This window comes from Leuresthes tenuis, unplaced genomic scaffold, assembly GCF_036924035.1.
Source record: "Leuresthes tenuis unplaced genomic scaffold, fLeuTen1.0.hap1 SCAF_22, whole genome shotgun sequence".
In the NCBI taxonomy this organism is placed as follows: Eukaryota; Metazoa; Chordata; class Actinopteri; order Atheriniformes; family Atherinopsidae; genus Leuresthes; species Leuresthes tenuis.
In genome coordinates, this window is record NW_027325376.1 from 11,044,118 (window position 1) to 11,066,263 (window position 22,146).

The 22,146-nt window shown below is 40.4% G+C and overlaps 1 protein-coding gene and 2 non-coding genes across 3 annotated transcripts; 1 reads left to right on the top strand and 2 right to left on the bottom strand.

Annotated features, from left to right (window-relative positions):
- The first annotated feature begins 3,246 nt into the window (after positions 1–3,246).
- On the top strand, positions 3,247–18,082 carry prox3 (prospero homeobox 3). The gene is made up of 7 exons (XM_072376634.1): positions 3,247–3,586; positions 5,806–5,885; positions 7,014–8,863; positions 8,966–9,073; positions 10,747–10,859; positions 11,367–11,472; positions 16,364–18,082. The coding sequence occupies exons 3-7, from the start codon at positions 7,016–7,018 to the stop codon at positions 16,535–16,537; spliced, it is 2,349 nt and encodes a 782-aa protein (XP_072232735.1). The 5' UTR covers positions 3,247–3,586; positions 5,806–5,885; positions 7,014–7,015; the 3' UTR covers positions 16,538–18,082.
- Positions 10,590–10,663, bottom strand: trnai-aau (transfer RNA isoleucine (anticodon AAU)). Its single transcript has one exon. It is a non-coding gene; the product is annotated as a tRNA-Ile (tRNA).
- Positions 13,488–13,561, bottom strand: trnai-aau (transfer RNA isoleucine (anticodon AAU)). The gene has a single exon. It is a non-coding gene; the product is annotated as a tRNA-Ile (tRNA).
- Positions 18,083–22,146: the final 4,064 nt, after the last annotated feature.

A 22,146-nucleotide genomic window follows, 5' to 3' on the forward strand; every position in this document is an offset into this window, starting at 1 on the left:
ATCTGTCTCTCAGGGCCTGAACACTAGGTGAGGAGTGCAGTGTAAAAAGCTGTCATGGCAGGTTTTAAACCCTCTTTGAAAACGGTGAATCATTTCATTATGTGGCTCCATGAAATCTGAAAATGCATCACTTCATTACATATAGAAATGGAAACAGGATTCAGATCCTGTGTTTAAGTAAAATCATTAATGTTACACCATGATAATACTGACCTTCAAGTCAAAGTGCATACCATCAGCAAGATGAGTATGTTGCATTTTGCAGCTGGAAATGTTGAATGTGGAGCTTCTTTTCAGATACTCAAGTTATTGTTGGGTAGCTTGCTTTAGTTTACATTTCTATATTTAAACAATCCTTAAAAATAAAACTTAAAATATCATGACATTTTCACACAAGTTATACAAGTAAACAAAGAGAACAAGTGTTGACATCCCTGTTTTCAGTCAATGGGATGACAAATCAGATGGAAAAAGGTTACCAAACCGCCAATCTACAACAAACAGACTGTTTAAATGTAATCCCTCTTCATGTGTCGTTGACCAACAAAGATCCCTCCAAGAGCAAAGTATGTGATAGTCTGTAAAGTGAGAAAGGCATTCTGGGTAAAGGCTTTCTCTCACTGGCAAATGTTGATAATCACGAGTCCACCACATTAGGAGAAGAGTGAACAACAACGGCCCACAGGGCTGGAAGGAGAACACCACTGCTCTCCGTAGATGAACCGTCTGCAGTTTGCTAAACCAGACGGCTGTTTGTTTGGTGGACAGATGATGACAGACATTTTGATTCAGATAAAAAGCTTCTTGTTTCAATAGAGAGAATTAAGCTTTCTTTCCTCATCTCAGCTGCGAAACATGACATAAGCAAACATTTCTCATGAAATACTTTTTTGTGTTCATAATGAGAGGCTAAAAGACAGTACTGCCCTGAGTGACAGTCCTCTTTAAAACTGAAAATACTCATTTGATTGACTATTAACATGAAAGTACTGATTAATGTAGCTTTAAATCTATAACTTTTCCTCCCTTTCACTCCAGACTCTCTCTGCTCCCAGTCTGTGTCCTCTCTTTCCCTCCCCCTTCTTCTCATTCTCTCTTTCACCCCATCACACTCTGGCTGAAAGTAAATCAATAAACATACACTTTATGCCATTTATTGACCCTTTCATATCTATCTGTACCCACCCCCTCCTGTTCTCCCTCTTGCTCTTTCCCTCACAAATCATTCTTTCCTCTCTCTGCCTCCCCTTTGAATTGATAATCTCTTTCCCCCCTCTTTCTCTGTCACTCCCTTTCTCTTTATATCTCTCGCTGTGGGACTTCCTATTTTTATGGCTGGCACCTTCGTGCTATGACAGAAGTGTGTGTGTGTGCGAGTGTTTGATGTTAGTCTAAGTGGTTAACATAATATGAGCCCTCAGAGAGACGATGTTCAGACACTCACGCACATACACAGAGACACAATTTTAGTCTTTTTTGGCAAGCTTTTCTGTGTACAATTTGTGCTTTTTAGCATTCTCCAGCCAGAGCATTTGCATTCTCCCACTGTCCATATGCACACACACCTTTGTTCCTTAACCCCCTTCTTAAAAGAACAAAACCCAATATTATCTTTTGTTATTTATTATTGCAGATGGAGCCATCATTTCGTGACCCTGCTACCTCTCATCCTCCTCCCTCCACATATGTTTTTATTTATTCAGACCTCTCCCTTTTTCCTGCCCTCTCCTCCTCTCTGCATATTTATTCAGACACATCTCCCTCTTTTTCTCTCAATCTCTCCCCACTTTGGGTACAGACTCTCTCTGTACCCATGTGTCCAGCTTTTGTTACCAGCCTTGTTTCCATAACAACTGCGACCTTTCACTCGGTGCATAACCATTTTTAATCAGAGGTAGAGAGAGACAGAAATGAGATGAGACAGAGAGGGAGGGGGGGGGATCGGAAAGGGTAACGTTACTCAGGTGATGCGCTAGATTGGTGGAAAAAACAAATTATCCTCAGTGAGATAGATAAGAGACAGAGGCAACAGAGGAGAGTGAGGAATGCAAACTGGCCTTGTTCTCATTTGAGATAACACTTTTTAGGGGGTTTCTGTTCACATTCTCAGCAACAGGCAAAAGGTGTTGCTGAAGTTCACTCATCTACTTTTTACGGCAACAACATCCACATAAGAAGGAATTTTTAGTTGGATAGCACAGTTACGCACAACAGGCCTTTGAGAGATGTGAGATTGGATGCAAAATATGTTTAGATCTCAGTCTCAGAAAGCAAATTTATGATGGAAATTGAAAAAATGAGAAAAAAAAAAGAGAACAAACAAAAAAACAAGGTCCATGGCAAGAATCCGTCCTGAAAAGCTGTGATTAAAAACCAGTGGACCTGAAACAAAGTGTGGTGGCTGTTTCCTTACTCTACTTGACCAGAGAAATAAAATAAAAAAGTACCATTGATTAATAGAAATTAATTTAAATCAATAACCCAGAATTTCCAGCTGCTAAATAAAACAGTTTAGTGTCACATAGGATTGGGGATTCCACACTTTCTGTCAGATATTCTAACAGGTACCATTGAAATTGGGCATGCCACATCAGCATCAGAGTCATGTTTAAATGTGATGATTTAAATATTCTTCATAACTGACACGTGTGAATGATCTAATCAGTCTTTAATGATTCATTTGTAATTTGTAATTTGTAATAAAATAATGATAAACACATAATCCCCCTATAAAAAATTGAAATTCCCTGACAGTCTTTCACAAACTCTATGAAGCTACAGTGGTTCTGTGCGCGTGTCTGCGCCCAGTTTCGGTACTGGATCTCTAATGAGATTCCTGCGGGGAGATAAAACTGTCAATGAGTGACTAGCTGACTTTCAGAGGTAAAAATATGTATGTAGCACTCACAGTCAGTGATAATACAGAAATGATTATGACTGCTGACGTAATTAAAGTACTTTCAGCCTTTCAGAGGAACTGATATATGCCCCTTATAGATACACTTTCCATCGTTTTTTTTTTTTAATCTGTGAGGCAAATAAGAGGCATCAATGATAAAGTGTTGATGAATGATTAAAAAAAGACAAATTAATTTGATATGTATTAAAAATGATTGGCTGCATTATTCTACTGACTGTTCAACAGAGCACAATGTGTGTGTTTGCACATACTGGGGGTCATGCCAACATGGGAGGGAACGGACCATCAAGTGGACAGCACTCGAGCCCGCCCGCCCGCCCACCGCGCGCCACTCCACACCGGGAGCAGCGCGTGAGGTTGATGCCAGCCAAAGATAGATGGATTGACGAGGGAGGAAAAACCTGCACAACTAGAATAAAGAGAGGAGGCGTTTGATGAGTGAGAGCAAAACTGTTAGAGTTGCGGAGCAGGACAAAGATAGAGGAGAGGGAAACCGGGTAATAGGCGGAATCACGCTGCTGGCTCGCTCCGAAATTTCTGACCGCACCGACTTCCGAGGCCCGCCTGCCTTCTGGTGACAGTCAAACGAGACAGGACACGCAGGGACGGACACTGTGGAAAGCTTCGGGGAACATACACCGCTGGAGCCCTTTTCTGTGACCAAAAGTGAGTTCATTTCTAAACTTTAAACTCAGTGCATGATTTGTTCCGCCTTAGATAAGCTTCGAAGGTCCGTGTCTGCTCTGTTTCCCTCTCGTTGTTTATCTGTTCTTTCATAATGCGACATTAGTCCCCACCGCTGCCAATTAGTCACAGGACGCACCGCGGGCGGGCGCGCGCGCACACACACACACACACTGTGACAGCTCGTGCGTCAGAATGGCCAAAGCCGATTCCTCTCGCGTGGCATAGCCGGCAGATGTTGCCACGCACAGGCTTCATTAAGCTTCAAACACTATAGGTTATAAATTATTTAAAGTAATGTATTCATGTCGTAGATAGATAGATAGATAGATAGATAGATAGATAGATAGATAGATAGATAGATAGATAGATAGATAGATAGATAGATAGATAGATAGATAGATAGATAGATAGATAGATAGATATAATTATTATTATTACGGGAATTAATGTTATATAAGAATGGTTTGCATTTAGGTAGATGAATATATATGCATATATATATATATATATATATATGTGTGTGTGTGCGCGTGCGTGCGTGTGTGTTTGTGTTGAAAAGTGTTTAATGCATTGACTGCTTGTATACAGTAAGGTCCACATTCCAAATATTTAACACATATGTGAAAACACTTTTGACACATTAGTCTTTATTTCTAAATGTCCAACTTTAACTTGCTTCTCTGCATTAGTCTTAAGTTATACAGTCATAAGTTATTCATTGTGCCACTTCTCTCTTGTCAGTTTTCTTTTTCGCAGCTCCATCAGTCCAACACCACCATTCTTAAGCCTAATCTACTGGTTAATAGCTTTCATTTTCATTGCTCAGTGCTCAAATTTTGTGCGGCTTGCCACTGGCTTTGAAAAGCTAATCTGTCCCTGATATAAGCGCATTGGTTGCCTTGCCATCTGGGCTGTATTATAGCAGAGAGGAGAGGGCATTTGAATAATTGATATTTAGCTATTTATAGGAGGATTATTCTCTTCATGTTGCACCAGGGGAACTATGCTCATATAATCTATCTATCTATCTATCTATCTATCTATCTATCTATCTATCTATCTATCTATCTATCTATCTATCTATCTATCTATCTATCTATCTATCTATCTATCTATCTATCTATCTATCTATCTATCTATCTATCTATCTATCTATCTATCTATCTATCTATCTATCTATCTATCTATCTATCTATCTATCTATCTGCTGTATGACTGTCTGTCCATTTATCGTTTGTCCATCTTTCGGTGAAGTGAGCTGTAGTGTATCCATCTGAAGTGGATTAAGGGTGTTAGGACTCCTGTTCACACACACTTTTTTCAGATGCACATACTTTCACACGCACACACACACACACACACACCCACACACACATACATACATGCTGTTCTCACTCTATTTCACTCCACAAGGACCATTGACCATTGTTAGCCTTCTCTCAAGCCTCTTTTGTGTAAAATTCTGTGTGTGTTCGTGCTTGTGTGTGTTTGACGGTAAACACTCTGATCAAACAGCGCTTAACAAGCTGCCCGAACTGATAACAGAGAGAGGGGAGGAAGAGAGGATGAGAGGGGACTAGGGAGGAAGGAAAAAGGGGCATCAGGAGGGAGATGAGGTTACAAAAAAAACATTGATGGGAATGTGCACTTGGTGTAGTGGGCTGCGGTGATTTTCATAAACCTGGTATTAAAAATTCTTTGTTATACAAGTTTTCCAGGTATAACACAGAGGCTATTTGATATGACATACTGAGTTTAAAGTACCCAAACTTTCCAGTAAGTTAGTAAAGGTGCCTCAACAAACGGTGGTCCTGCAATCTCATCCAAACTTTTGTTATTGTGCTCTGCTGTCAAATCGTTGTTGTCATCCGCCATTTTGTCTGTACTTTTATAATGTTTTTACTGTCTTAGACAGCTTACATATCAGCCAAAACAGGAAATCAAAACGAAGGTAATAGGGTGACATGTGGCAAAGATCATGAGCCAGATGTTAACCCATTGTGCTTGCAGAACATAGCCTGGCTCCCAGGCTGTCGACCTGCACTGACTACCATCAGGTTTCAGTCATTGCTCCTGTGTGCTGTTTTCTCCTGTGATGTGTTAGAAAGCAGTGAAAGTGAATCAACCCAACTGCGAGGAGCATTTGAGCTAATCTTTTCTGTGCTTCTAGCTAAACAGTGACCGCTTATATTTTCCAGGTCTTTGCAAGGACATTGCAGCACATTCTTATTACGATCAAAGTGGAAGTGATTGACTGGTGACCTGTTTTGCTGTCCAGGTAAACGGAATTTATGTTGTAGTCACAACACGATGAGCATGATTGGTCAGTTCACTTAAATTACAACAGAGACATATTTGTGTTATAGTTATTTACCATTGCCACCCAAAAACTGAGATATTTGGTTCTAGTATTTATTCCAATTCAGTGGCAATACACATCATTTAAAAACATATTTTGTTATATACCTGTTTTGCTAGATAATCCATCCAAAAAAAAAAACTATTAGCTATTTAGAAAAAGTTTGTTGCTTCTGTGCATCCAGTAAAAACATACAGGATGACCAGATGAGCAGGTGAGACAGGTGGTAAATGAATGATGGTTTAATAAAACTAAACAAAGTCACAGCCGAGGCGGGATCTGGAAACTCCAAAAAGAAAACTGTAAGAAACAAGGACTGAAGAGAAACAAAGGGTGAACTGACAGATCAACACAGCAACAACAAGAGAATGACATAAACAATTATTTGGCAAGGAGCAAAGGAGAGCCAGGAGAATATATACCAAGGGACTGATTACAAAGTACACAACAGGTGAGAGCAATCAACAACAGAAACCAAGTGTGACAAGGCAGCGGTAAAACTAACAGAAGTGAACAAAAAAATCGAGATCTATCAAAAATGAAACATCAACTAACATATAAAGCCTAAGAAACCAAAAGTCAGAGTAAAACCAAATCACAAAAACCCAAAGATCATTATAAGTTGGGATTATTCATATAAAATATGAAGAATATGTTTCATACATTTACTTTGACTTTTATTTAATTAGAGAAAGCATGAATACAAGATATTTCATGTATTTTTTTCATCTACTACTAATTTACATCTTTTGATGCACACCATGCAGGACTAAAGTTAGGACAATGGCAACTTTGTACTGTTGTGCACTTTAAGACGTGTTCACAGCGAGAACGGAACAAAATAACACCTGACATGCGTCACTGCTTTGCATCCTCAATGCCAGAACGTATGTTAAGTGTTTTGAGACTTTTTTTTTTTGTAATATGGCTAATCTTAGATAGCCATTACAGATTATACCGCACCAATGAAAATGTTTTGCAAGTATAATAATTTAAAAATAATAAAATGTGAAAATAATTAAACATATTCTCTCTGTCTCCCTGCAGTGATGGAGTCACCCACGGATCTTTTTGATGATTCGTCCTCCCAGATACATACTTTTGCTCCCTCTCTCAACTCTACCGACTTTCCTGGAGCTCACCCTCAGGCCAACGTTGGTCGCCCTGCTCCAGCTTTCAGACCCCCTGGCTTCCCCCACATCCACCATCTCCTTCAGCCGGGTGGAGGCCCCAGGAGGATCGGAAGAATCCTTACCCCAAACCCGAGCACACAAAGACTCCTGGACGACAGGAGTTTGGAAGAAGACGACGGAGTGACGGTTAGAGAAATAGAGCAAGAAATGGAAAGAGAGAAGCGGGTGATGGAGGGAGAGGACAACTTGTTGGAGGTGAAGAAGAGGCACAACGATGCCGCCCTCATGGCTGAGTGGAGCCAAGACTTCCTCAAAGTTAAGAGGATGAAGCTGGAGAGCCGGCAGAGAGATGTGGAGGCGGAGGTGGAGGTGGGAGGCCAGAGGCGTGAGGGAGGAAGGGAGGGTAGGAGAAGAGAGAGGGAGGAGCTGAAAGAACAGCTGGAGGAGGCGAGGGAAAGACTGCAGGCCCTGCAGGAGAAAGTTTGGAAGGCTTTTGGGGAAAAGCACGTGGCCGAAGAGGACAGGAAAAGAAAGCGCAGAAATGGAGAGGATGGAGGAATAGGAGATGAGGGGATGGCAGAGGAGGAGGATCTTACAGGAGAGATGCTCGATGAAGAGGACATTGATGGTGGAGAGATGGAAAAGGAGTCTTTCTCCCATCTTTCTGCCTCCCCCTCTGACATCTTCCCCAAACGGAAGGAGGAGCTGCAGAAAGACAGGGACAAGAGGATGGAGAGAGGAGCAGGTTTGCAGTTGGAGGGGATCATGGAAGGAGCAGGGTTGTGGTTGGACTGCGGAGGGCTGATGAGAGGAGACTGGGATGGAGGGATAGATGATGAGTGTGAGGAGGGAGGGCAGAAGTTTGCTCAGGCGCTGAAACTGGAGTTGGGCAGCGCTGTGGCGCGAGTCATTGATCGAGTTCTCCGCCTTTACACCGAGATGACAGATCTGGCTCCTTCCTCTCCTCCTGCTGCCGTCTCTTTTCACCCGTCTGATCCGGGGCATGATGGAGGGAAGGAGAGGGGAGTGTGGATGGGGCTTTTAACAAGAGGAAGACAAGAAGACACAATGAGAGGGAAGGTGGAGAAAACAGGAGGGCAGGGCGGAGACAGAGAGGAGCAGCTACAGAAGTTGAGTAATGGGACAAGCCTTCCTCCTGGACCACCACATCGCTCTGAACCTGCAGACCTGGCAACCTCATTGGCTGTTCACAGGTCACCTGACAGACGAAAGGCCTACCCACTCCTTGGACCACCTCTCTCTACTCACCTCAATCCCTCTCACCCAAACCTCCCCCTGCATCACCCCTCTTTATCTCGTCCTCCTCCTCTCCCCCAACCTACCCTTTTAACCCCTGCCTCACAACCCAAGGACCCCTCCTCCTCCTCCTTTCACCCATCCTCATCATCTTCTTCTTCTTCCTCATCTTCCTTCCCTGCACCTCCCCCTCCTCCTCCTCCTCCCCCGCCTCTCCCTCTCCCGTTGCTACACTATTCCATGCAGCAGCTCTTCTCCCGCTCACTTCACCACCCTCAACTTCCCCACCTCCCCCCGTCACGCAAGGACTATTTGAATTCCGACCCTTTCCTGGAGTTCTCGTCTCACCCATCCTTCCCCCCGCTACCTTTGCTTGGTCACCTGGACCCATCGCTTGTGCGCCATGCGCACGGAGGCAGAGAGAGGGAGAGAGGGGTGAGGGGAGACTGTGGCATAAGAGGAGGGGGAGGGATGGACGGAGGAGATCTCTACCTGACTGCTGGGGGAATATCCTTTTTGGCAGCATGCTGGAAGGAATGACAGAAAGATGTGTGTTACTGTGTGTGTTTAAAAGTACATGTGTGTCTCCTTAACTGATCTAATGTGTACACCCAGGAGGGCTTGTCTCCCTGCCATCTGAAGAAAGCCAAACTCATGTTCTTCTACACCCGCTACCCCAGCTCCAACACGCTCAAGACGTACTTCCCCGATGTCAAGGTGTGTGCCTCATCAAGCATAAAGTCAAAACAATGCTTTAGCACCAATATTACAAACATAGCTGGCTAATTGGGACTTAAAATCACTTAAATTTGTCATTAAAGAGTTGTGATTAAAAAACAGCCTCAGTCAAAAGAATGGACAGATCCACTTATGTTTTTTTTCTGAATTTGTTTTTCTTTGTCACTTTTTTTTAAACAATTTTGAAGACATCAGAACTTTGAATGAGCAATTAGCCATTTTTGACTTTCGTAGTAAATCCTGTTGAAGGTACAAGAGCTCGTCTAAGTCAAGAGAAAAAAGGATCTGGATTTCAAAGAGGCCAGCCTCAGAAATCAACAAATAGTACAACTTCAGATTGGAGCCCGCATTAAAGCAGCAGACAGATGTCAACATCAACAATTACGCTGTCTGCAAAGAAACATCTAGTGGGGGGGACTGAACAATTCTTTGGGCCATGAACAGCTTTTTCTGTGACTCTGTTGGGGATTTATTGATTGTGGAAGGCAACAGTATAGCAGCCTCTGGCTTCCACCAAGAGCAGCACCAGAATTTAGTTCTCAGCTTGACAATAAACACAACACCAGCCACTGTGAGGTACATTTTACCAGGAGGAAGAGTGATGGAGTGCTGCACCACGGGACCCATACTCCACAATCACTGAACACAGATCATATGGTTTATGATGAGTTGAGCTGCCGAGTAAAGGAGCAACCAACACGCACTCAGCATATGTGAGGACACTGCTTTGAAGAACCTGAATTTGAAAACATATTTTGAAGCTTTAATCTGTTCCTTTTCTTCATTGTTAGCTTACGAACACCCACACATTGGTTTAGTTCTGATGTCTTTAGTATTGTTTTATGGTGTAAGAAATGTTTTCAAAGAAAAAACGAGAGAAAGAAAACCTCTTGAATGAGTGGTTCATTAGTTTTATCTGGGATTTCTCCACTACTGTAGGAATCTTCTATAGTTTAAAAAGATACTGCAGAAAATGACATGCACGGTAGATTTATTTGTAAATCTGTGCACAAATTTAAAAAGTTGCCAATTTAAAACAGTGAAAACTATATTTTTACATTTCTATTTTACAGTGGGTTATTATTGGTTGAATCTGCAAAATAAGTGTAGTGGTGAAAAAAGGACGTATATCTCAGAAATGCAGTTCAGATAAAGTATGATTAAGTCTTCATTAGCTCATAACTGTATTATTGCCCTTTAATGATAATCATGTCTCTCATTATCGTTTACCAATCCTGGTCTCATAATGCACTGTTTACCTGTTCCAAGACATTAATTCAAATGACTAGATAACCTAATTAATTTGTCATCTTATTTTACAAAATCCTGTTAATTTGAATCTGGCGTGGTAAAGAAGAGAGATATTTAAACTGTTTAAAGCAACAAATCCAATTTTCAGTTCCACATGGATTAAGTGATCTTTTTCAAATAGTTGTGGCTTGAGAGAGGTACCATGATATATTTGTGTAATGCTAGTAGGTATTTCAAAAGTTCGTGGCCCGTACGGGGATCGAACCCGCGACCTTGGCGTTATTAGCACCACGCTCTAACCAACTGAGCTAACCGGCCGTAGGCAGTGTGTGACGTAAGCACGTAAACATTCAACTTATGGTCCCCGGTATCTTTTTGTCGCCCTTTCTCCCGCTCTTTAGTTTAACCGTTGTGTGACCTCCCAGATGATTAAATGGTTCAGTAACTTCAGGGAGTTCTTCTACATCCAGATGGAGCGCTTCGCACGCCAAGCTGTCCGCGAGGCGCTCACTCGGTGAGTCTGGCTTGGCACTGATTCATATTTAACTCTTGTTTTTTTTTTCTTTCCACGAGACTGATTGTTTTCCTTAGTTTCATAGCAGCTAACCAGCACGTTGCCATGTATTTTGTATTTGTATCTGACATTTAGTTTGACACATCAGATGCTGTGCAGGTGCTTCCCTGCATATACAGTCATTTGTAGAAACAGAGTGTGACAAAAGGCAGGGTTTCATCTTTTCTGTACAGCTTGAGGGATCATGGTTTCTTCCTTTCATGCTGGACCATTTAACATATTTTTTTATTATTATTATTATAAAGAGCAAAGAATCTTTATAAACTGTCAAATGTTTGGACATCTACTATAGCTCACCTACTGTTATTTGCGCCTCAGCTGTTTTATTTTTCTGTTGAGTCGATTTGTCTATCCAAGCGGTCAAAAACACAATATATTGCATAAACAGACATGTTTATATAACTGTGTCTGTGTGGTCTTTTATCGGCCTATTATTCTGAAACACAGGGAAGGCGCTCCTCGTCTGGGCAGAGAGAGTCAGCTGCGAGTGGGCCGTGACACGGAGCTTTATCGCATACTGAACATGCACTACAATAAAAGTAACATCTACCAGGTGAGGAGAGCTTGTCAGTAAGCAGTACGTTCATAGATCATAGATACAGCTAATTCTATAAATGCAAACAGCCGTTGCTCTGAATACTGTGAAATACTGTGAATACTGTGAAAGTGTGTTGCAATTGTTATGGAAAGGGTTACATTTTGCTGCCTAAAAGTAATCTCAAATGGTGAGTGTTTCGTCAACACGGGCACTCCACGCAGTTGCATGTATGTTTTCTTAGAAATGACACGACTCAACCAGTAAGGACAAAGAGTTGATTTTTATAGAGCAGAGTTATTTTTTTGAAGTGGGCAATAAGCTGATTTCAAAGCATACCCTGAAAAATATTCTTACACCTGGAAAATAATGGAGATTATTATCTATTATACAGTGTGGTCAACAGTTAGGTCACACTTACTCATTCCATTACTGATACCGACTCATTCCAATACTGAATATATCAAATCTGTTTTAAAATTTTAGCTTCTTCAAATTTGCTTTGATAAAAGCTCTGATTAGATTTTAAAATCTTAAATACCATAGGGGTTTGGTGATGGAGCCACTCACTTTGTTGTCAAGCAGGAGATCTGAGACAGTCTCCTGAGTGAACCAGCACTGTCTAAACTTACTGTGGTTTGAAGGTCCTTTTCTCATGTTGACGCTTAGCTCCGTGTTGAGTAATAGTTTGGGTGGGTTTAGTCATTAAAAAGTCAATAACAGACACTTCCACGCTGGGTGACACAAAGAAGGAAATAAGAACATTTCCAATTTATGGTCATCATTATGAATCTAAACTCTGTTTTGTCATGACAGTTTTATGTTAAATAAAAGCGACGATGCCCTAGATAACAAACCGCAGGGGTGTTGCAGCCGAAAGTTTCATAATTTATTTAGTTAATGGTCAGTTTTCAGATCTGTAAAACAACTATTGACGGAGTGGCTCTGAGGCTAGTCATGGAAGACTCTCGCTTCAGCAGTGGTAACAATTGCTCTTCCTGTCCTGCTTTGCAACAAAAAGCTTGATCACAGATTTTGATGGTTTTTGTAGTTGCGCTGAGCCCATTCAGAGATAAGCCCCCTAAAACATGAGCGTTTTCTGAAGAACCCGAACTTTCCACTAAATCTAGAGGTGCACCAGCCGTGAAATTCTCGTCCGATACCGATGTTAAAACTAATCATTTGGCCGTTCACCAACATTGTTATTTTTCCTTTCATGCCAGGGTAATGAAATATGAAATAAAACTTAATTAGAACCTTTCGCATAAAAAGATTCTTTATTTAAAAGAGACATATTATGTCATTTTTTTCACAAGTCGACACCATTTCCTGAGGTCTTGATAAAAAGTCTTGTGTTTGGTCAAAATAACAGAAAGAAAGCACAGCAGCTCCTTTGTCGTTGATTGATTTACATCTTTATTCAAGCTGATTATTTAAGGCATGAAGTGACTCACTGGACGACCATCTCTTCCTCAGTGTCTGCCTCGTTTCAGATCTGTATGCAATAACCCATGGAGCATTGTTATTACAGCATGAGAAAACCTGAGAGCTCAGGCCACACACCGAAGTGATAGAGAAATACTTTACATTTACATGCATTACATTTCCCTCGTCTGCAGTTGAAACATGGACAGCTGGTAGGCCACTGGTCCCTCTTTTAGGCACGATCTAGCTGTCTAGATGTGTTGAACTGGCTCAAGTCGTTGAAACACACACTGCAGAACGTTAACAGCCAGTTGATAAAAACTTAGAGAAGGTTGTAGTACCTCCTTTACATATAAACTCAGTCAATTCTGGGCTTCACTGTTGCTTCACTCTTCTGTGTTTTTTGTTTTGTCATAATATGTCCCATTAAATAAAGGGGGGGGGTTTCATAAGTCTTTTTAGCCTGTTCAACTCGATAACTTTTTAGTGCCTATATGGGCTATTTATGTGTTCATTTTGTCAGTTTCAGGTCACTACGGATTAAGTGATCTCTTCCAAACATAATACCTTTCTGTTAAGCTAATCATGAGGTGTTTCAAAAGACTGCATGGCCCGTACGGGGATCGAACCCGCGACCTTGGCGTTATTAGCACCACGCTCTAACCAACTGAGCTAACCGGCCTATGGATAGATGTTCCGGTGTCGATTTTTTTTCGTGAAATAAATAAAAAATTCATAAATTAATTTTTTTAATTTTATAGTTGTGTGCAGCTAGTGGTTGCATGTTTATTTTATTTTCATTTGTTAATTTTCATTTTCATTTGAAGAGATTGTACTGTGCCACAGTCAACACAAACATTTTGCAATTTTTAAGTGAATGATTCGTAAGCACAACAAAGTGGATTGTTCTCAACCCAGCATCCACTGAGTTGGCATGGTCGCATGTGTAAAACTAACCGCCTACAGTTGGACAGCACGATGAACATACAATCATTCAATTTATTCCGTGAATGAATGAATGTTGATAATAAACTAAATGTAAATAAATCTTGTCAGTTTCAGGCCACTAAATATCAGCCGTAGTTGATCTGATCCTACTTCCCAGCTGGCTGCTTGCAGATGTTATGCCCATATATCTGTGCGTCCATAACTAAAACTTTTTATCTCCCGGCACCTAAAGAAACAGTTTGAGAGGTTAGACCTTCAGTTTTTGTCATAAATTAGATACCGTCCCCATGTTTTCTATTTCATGCTTGAATGGAAAAAGCAGTGTGTGTTTTCTGCCCAGGGTGAGCTGTCAGCAGTGAGTTTAATAAGGCATTGAAAAACTAAAATGCTGCAGCTGCCAAGTATCTGTGTAAAAGCCAAGGCCGCGACATTGTTGAAAATAAAACAGCTGCTCTAGAGTTCTAAAAGTCACGCTCACCTATTCTTGTGTTGCGAGTTTATTGCGTAAATTGGCCTCAGCTCAGGTTTAAATTATAGTTATTTTATGGGAAACATGTGTCTCGGGCTGCTTCTGTTGTGCATGTTGCCTCACTGTCATGGGATTTAATACATGTGAGAGTGTTCCATGAAAGTCCATGCAGTGATTTAGCAGTAAGTAATCTGCTTTGACAGGTGGAATAAAACTGAGTGGAAAACACATCAAAGACACACAGTGTCTGTATTCCCAAAGAGATCCCATCAGACAAAATTATTGAAAACTATTGTGTGAATGCGCTGAATAGTAATTACGGGGCCCATTGTGATGTGTTTCCTGTGAAGGCTGAAAAACTTTTCATGGCTCGGCTCAGACTGATTTCCATGACAACCTAAAATAGGGAGGTAATTCAGCCTCTCCCGTCCACACTTACAGTCCACTAATAAAAGAAATGTCCTCCATGCTTTGAATACATTACTGATAACAGCAATGATTTCATCTACTGGCTGGGTTGCTTGTATAACCCCTGTCAAAAATATGAACTCTTGCAGGATTATCATGCAGTGGTTTCATTTTGCAGATGAAGAATCGTTGCTATGACATAAAACAATTTTAAACAAACAATTTAAACTTTTTTCATCAGACCATTACTCGTACAATAGTTGAGAAATCACAGTTTCACAGCGGGATGGAGACTTTTTTCTCTTTACATTGTTTCAAAAATTAATGTGGAATCCCCTTGGAATTTGCATTTCTAAAACAAATACCTGAACAAGCCTAAACATGCAAAAGAGTCAGCAGTTAAAAGAGAGCTTCAAAAATTGTTTGTACCTGACTGACAGACACATTGGCTCCAACAAAAGAGCTGTCAGTAGAAACAAAGGAAAGGATCACGAAACTCCTACAAGAAGGTAATTCGGCTTAGAGTGTGGCAAACGGTGTTTGGTGTTCCCAGTCAGCCGTGTCTAAAATTTGGAGCAACTGCAAACAAATTGGGAAGGTTGTAAGAAGAAAAACATGCTGGTTGACCAAAGAAGACTTCAAAGAATCAGGAGAGAAAACTTAAATCAAAGTGCTCTGAAAAGGAAAAATGCACAACAACAAAAACCACAATTAAAAAAAACTAATGAGCAGAAACAGAAGTCAGTGTTCGTGACCCAACTGTAAGAAACTGGTTGAAGGAGGTGGGATATACATCCAGAAAAAAAGCAAATGTAAACCTTCCCGAATAGCTAAACAGTAGGCCCAATGAAACATTTAAAGATCACTGTCTGAAGTAAACAAGCTACTTTCCACATTCACTCATGATAAAGGGTTGCTGTCAGGTAAAGGACCATCCTTACCTCCACAGGGAATGTGTCTGTGGACATTTTTCTCATTCGGTCAGCTGAAAGGAGGTTTGGTGATGCCTCAGGATGATAATGCATCTTCCCACAGAACAAAAAGTGTTCAGACTAAACTAGAGAAAGATATTTCAACTCAGTGACATGGCCAGCAACCAGAACTCAATCCGAGGGACAATTTAAGGTGGAAATTAAAAAAATTAAAAGGTCCATAACGAGGCTTCTTCCTGCGAAAACTGATTTGTCAACAAGATAGTTGGACCTGATTGACCAAGGATATAATTTTTTTTAGAGAAGTCCTCAAAGAATTTAAAAGCCAGAGGAGGTGCGGCAAAGTACTAGCTTTTATTCACAGTTTCATCATTTTCATCCTACAACAAAAAGGCCATTCATTGCAGAAATTATTTTTTTAAATCTTTTTTTTATGTACACAAAGCCATACATTATATTTAGCTGTCGAATAAAAAAAAAAACTTCTTTTCTCAACAAAATGAGACAGCTAAATGAAAAGTGCAGTAATTCCATGTTTTTTAGGGGTTGCAGATACGAATAACCTGCTTTATACTGAAGCCTGCAGGCATGATATCCCACTCTGAACTCAGCTTTCTGCGTTTTTATGGAAGACGTGTTTCTTTTAAAAGAAAAAACAGCAAAAAATTCTACCCACTTTCGAATATGTACATTTTCTGTCCTCTGACTCGCATGTTTCTGTCTGCAGGTTCCAGAGAGGTTTATCGAGGTGTCAGAAGTGGCTCTGAGGGAGTTTTACTCAGCCATTTGGACTGGGAGAGACAGCGACCCCTGCTGGAAGAAAGGAATATATAAAATCGTCTGCAAGCTCGACAGTCCTCTCCCAGATGCATTTAGAATGCCGGGTTGTCCAGTGGGCTGATGACTGACCCACTTTCCTCTTGTATATGAAGACAAATGCATGCTCAAACAAATTTTAACTCAAAGACGGGAACTGTATCAAAAAAAGATCTCACACGCTGCATCGTGTCAGACTGTGAGAACTGAAAGCAGCTTTTCTACCATTCCGTTAAAAGGGAAAAAAGATTATTTAGGATAATAAGCACATTTTTGCGCGACATATTGGGCAGGCGAAGACACACACACCCTCGAAAAAAAACAAAAAACAAAACAAAACACACATTCAAACAAGAGATGGACACGCTCGGTGCTCGAATAAGAGTCTTGTGACTGCACTTATCGAGGGACGTGCCCATGCCATTGAATTAAAACGGACGGAGCAGGAATTCCTTCTCCAAACATTCCTCTGCAGTCAGTTGACTTGTGAAATCACAGTGCCTCTACACAGGTTTGATAAAACTGCCCCCCAAAAAAGAGGAGCTGCTGCAGCCAGAGAGCTGGAACGGACTGTAATAATTATTATGTCACAGAATTAAGCATAGCTGCTACGGGCGCGTTAACACGACATTTTCTTAACATGGAAATACGTGTATTCCCCAGAGATTCGTTTTAAGTTCTGTAATATATATATATAAAAAACTTCCATTTAGTGATTGAAAAATAAAAAGTGTCGCCACATGCTCCTGATAAACACTTTTTAAAACAAAAGCAGCGGCTGCGCCATGAGAGAAGTCACCGCCGAACATTTCAGTGCTGCTCTCCCTCAGAGGTGTTCGTCTTTAAACGTTTGATATGACTGTTTGCTTGGAATGACATTTTATTGTTGCCTTGTGTGTGGGCCTATCTGTAGCCATCAGGGTGTGTTTACCTCATCTTCTGCTAGCAACATGAGGCGGTCATGTTTCGTCTGAGGCTGGCTTTTGTATCCGCGTGAGAAACGATCCTGGAGAAATCCTTCAAGAGAGCATCTGTTTGTGATGCTGCACAATGTTTTTGGTCAATTTCAACATTGCAGGAGTGAAGTTGAGGAGTCGGTCTTTTTATTTTCTTTTTTGGATCCATCTGTGTTCAGGATTTGATTATTATGCAGCTTTTGTACGTGGAGGCACAATTTAATCACCGTGTAATTCTTTCAAGAGAGACACTATTGAATTTGAAATAGTAAATTGTATGTTTTGTTGTTTCCTTGACGTACTATTGTTGTTGAAATATTAACTTGTGTTTTTTTTTTTTATTCTTTTAATGTGATGCTGGAGAAAGTAGGGCACATTCACAAATATCAACACTTGTTTCCCTAAGGTGTTGAGGGAACCATAACCTTATCTGCTGTATATCATAAATCTTTTATCTACAACAAAGTTGGATCTCTCTTCCATAAATATTTGTGATGTGAATTCAAGTGCATGTTTCCCAGATTTGTATTGTAATCTCTCATTGGTCTCTCTTTTATATTGTACAAATTGCATTCTTTACTGTACATCTGTGCCTCATTCAGAATTTTAATGTTTAAACTTATCATCTAATTAAAGTAGTACCCGGTTTGTGTCATGACATCTGGATGTGCGCTTACACACATATATTTTCTGGTGTTCTGTTCCTGGTAGCCGACGCTAATGCCATCATACTTTAAGCCTTTAATCTTACAATGCTGCTGCAGTAACTCACACGGATGCATTCTCACCAACACTAATACCTATGTGATGGCTTTGTAAGAGGCTCTGCCTGTGACTAAGTCTATCCACCTGACACAGCATCACACACACACACAGTTTCTCTCGGATGTATCCTTTTTTTTTATTTTATGGCTAAGCATTTTGCTGTGAGACTCTGCCACATTGAACATGGTTAAATGAAGATGCACACGTGCTCGGCAAGGTTGCTTTAACTTGGAATTTCAAATGAATGAAGTTGTGTCAGTTAGATAAGACGGACAGAACCCACATGTAAATGTCATAATAATAGTAATATGTTCTTCCGTGTTACATTCAGGACCTTTGAAAACGGTCTACTTTAAGAAAAAGTTTGTGGCTAAGTCATAACTCGGGTTAATGAAACTCTTTTGACATGTGGAAAGTGGGCTTGCCCACTAATCTGCAGAATTTTTCACAAAAAAAAAAGAAGAAAAACATTATCTTCTCAGCTTTGTTTGCAGCTCACAGTACACACGCCTACATTCTTCTTGCTCTCTGTAAATATGTGGAGAGTAAAAGCGAACTAATTTCACTCTGTGCGAGGAGGAGAACTAAGAGAGAACTACATGGCCATACTGAATTCTATCATCAGGAGCGCTGTGGAAAAATGTTGCCAGCGTGTTCAACAGTGTTGAACTCTGTCAAAGAGTCCATCAAAAAAGTGTCTGCCAGTGACAGGTTGCATTTTCTAGCATCCAAGCACCTTCAGAACTCCCTCTCTCATCATACAGAAGGAACACGTTTATTTTAAGAGAGAAACAATCATATAAACTGTACACATGGTAACATTTTCCTTTTGATCAGATCCTCAAAAGGCTTTCGCCACCCCTCACAAACCGTTTTTGTTCGTCATGAGGCGTTTTCATTCTGATCGGACTGCTTTGGATTAAACATGGTTGATGTTAACATAAATCACGACTGCAAGAGGCCCAAGTTCTGTGGCTGTGAAATAAACTCAACTCATCTCCTCTCCACCATCGTGTTTGACAGGGAAGCAACAATTGTTTAAGATCCTCGTTTATATCTTTCCTCCTTGGCGTTGTGTTAACACACGCCTAAAAGCTCCAGACCAGCAAACTGGTGCTAAATAACATCCTGCTGTTTATTTGAGGTTGTATGTACAAAATTGTATGACCTGATTCAGAGCAATGTTTTTTATTTCCTTTTAAATCATGTCCTGATACATAAAACCTTAGAATTGAGAGAGGATGTACTTTCTTTTCCACGTGACTGCACATATGTGCATATATAACAGTCTCTCTAATAGATTATCTGCAGCAAGTTGGCACATTTTTTACTTATAGCCTGATAGACTGGATTCAGCATTGCCATGTGAATCACATGAACAGATTCTATTAAGGTTGACAATGCTAAGCTGCTCTTGAGAGAAGCACAAAAAATACAGAGTGGGACCCTTTTCCATCACACTAACGATAAAAGCTCATTTAATTTGAGCTGATGTAATTTGAATGATTTCAAATCTTGAGATATGAGTGAAAGTGGAAATTTCCTCGCGCACAAGTGCACTGAAAAGACATCCAAATGGTTTCAGATTGATAGAAAATGGCAAAGTCAGATGACACAAGTCACAAGGTTTGATTCCTGCATTATGGAGGGGAAAAGGTTACACTCCAGCCATCCAAATGACACACAAACACACACACACACCAGTGGCCAAGTCTAATCCCAAGATGACATGCTGCTAAATCCTCAAACAACTCAGTTTATTTGACTAAATCTGGTCACCTGATACTGCATTTAGTGCAACACACTGTATATTCACACATATATTACCATAATGACAAATTACCGCTGCAGGATGCTGGTAAAAGACTTTAAATTAAAAGATGTAAATGTAAGGCCTTTTTTGCTGTTTCCCACAGCTTTCAGTTTATCTTTCTGTTGCAGCTGCTGATCCAGAGAAAATCGATCTGCAGGGCCTTCACAGACAGTGTCCAAGTTTATCAACTGCGCTGCGTGACGAATAGACGATTTTTCACGCGTGGATAGGAGGACGTGGATATTTGTGGCGCAGCTCAAAAGATGCAGCCGATAAATGAAACTTTACGCAGGAGGGGATCTGGGAGGCAGGGCTGTAGCTTCAGTTTGTAGGGAAAGGCAAAGACGAGCAGGACAAAATATCCCCGGAAATACAACATTCTTACCTTCAAAATATAAGAGTGGCACAACTTGAGAGCAGGCAGGTGAGTTGACAAGTTAAGACAAGATTTTTCTGTATGATCGCTTTTTGTAAATCACGGTGTGCTACTGTGTGTTTTCAAAGGGGCACGTGTTCATCTCTATTGTTATTAAGGCATCTTTTTAAAAAAAACAACTGATAAATACCACTGCCTGTCCTTGTTTTTTTTAACTTTATATTATGCGCTCATTACTTTCTTAGTAAAAGCGAAAATAAACAGTAAAAGATTTCCACATCTCTGTTCTGTATATTGATGTATGTTTAGTTTCTGCTTTTGTAATAACAGCTAGGTGATTTACTGCACCTCCTCTGCTAATCAGGTTCTCTGGCAGCTGGAACAAGCTTTTAATACTTCCCAGTGTTACTTCTTCTTTATGCCAAAGGAACAAAACTCATGATGTTCTGAAACGGAAGAACAATCAATCATCGATTGAAATTCTGATTGATGATTTAATGTGTTTTATGCTTCAAATCCAGCAATTCATGGAAAAAATTAAATCGAAATTGGGTCTTTTCTTTGGGGTAAAGTCTTTTCATTCCTCTCAGTCCAAATATTGACTTGTTGCTGCCAGTTTTATGTCTGTGCTCGACTATAAATATGTAATTTGCATGAATGTGCCATGCTTACATTTATTGGATACAGTCTACCCAGAGCTCTGAGGTTCATTGCAAACCTTAAAATTCTTATTTAAAGCTGCTTGTTTTGGTGCTTGAGTTGGAACGCTCTGATTTTTCCTGTTGTAGACTCAAACACTGGTGTATTTGTACCCACAAAGCTCTTGTTGGTCTGCTCCCAAAATCTAAATAGTGATACGAGGGAATTAGAAGAACTTTCATTTACATAAAAAACATGCTACGATTAACTTAATGTAACGTTTTTTAAGCAAAACTGTTGACTTCACCCAACTTTGATAAGACTGGATCGCCTTCTCTCTGCAATAATTCATCATTTAGAAACAACCAGGCCAAATCTCGTCTCATCTGCATGTCAGTGCTGATTTCTCGCTGAACCAAAATACTTTAGGTCTGGACTCCGTGGTGGTCAATGCATGTGTGAAAATGATGTCTCATGCTCCCTGAACCACTCTTTCACAGTTCCAGCCTCATGAATTCTGGCTTTGTCATCTTGGAATACAGCCATCCCATCAGGGAAGGAAAAAATATAATGATGGAAAAAAACTTGGTCATTCAACTTGGTATATCCTGGAAGTTAACTAACCTGGTTCTGTTTTGGTCATGTCAGCCAGGACCTGACCAGCTGAAGCAATCCCAGATCATAGCGCTGCTCACAAAGGCTTGTGTTTGTTTAATCCCAAGTGCTTGAGTTGTCTCCATAACTACAAGATTTTTCTTCTGGCATGAATGTGTATGCATCAGTTAGGCTTAAATAAAGAGCTTCCAGATGAAACATATCAATGATGTGAGGCTCTCACCTGTTTGGTTGGTTTAATCCAGGTGGTGCTTTTGGCCAGGCTCTGTATATTGATGTGTGTTTAGTTTATGCTTTTGTAATAACAGCTAATAATAGCTGCTGCCTGCCTTTGCCATTATACTATATATAGTATATATACATTTTACTATATATACTATATATAGTAAAATGCATTTGAAATCTCAGGAGTTTTACTGTTCTGGTTGAATACAGGTAAAGAAAAATACCACAGGTGGATTTATATTGGGTCCACTAGCGTTTTACTTTGAAACAAAGAAACGGAAGTGTTCCCGTCTTCCTGAGGCTGA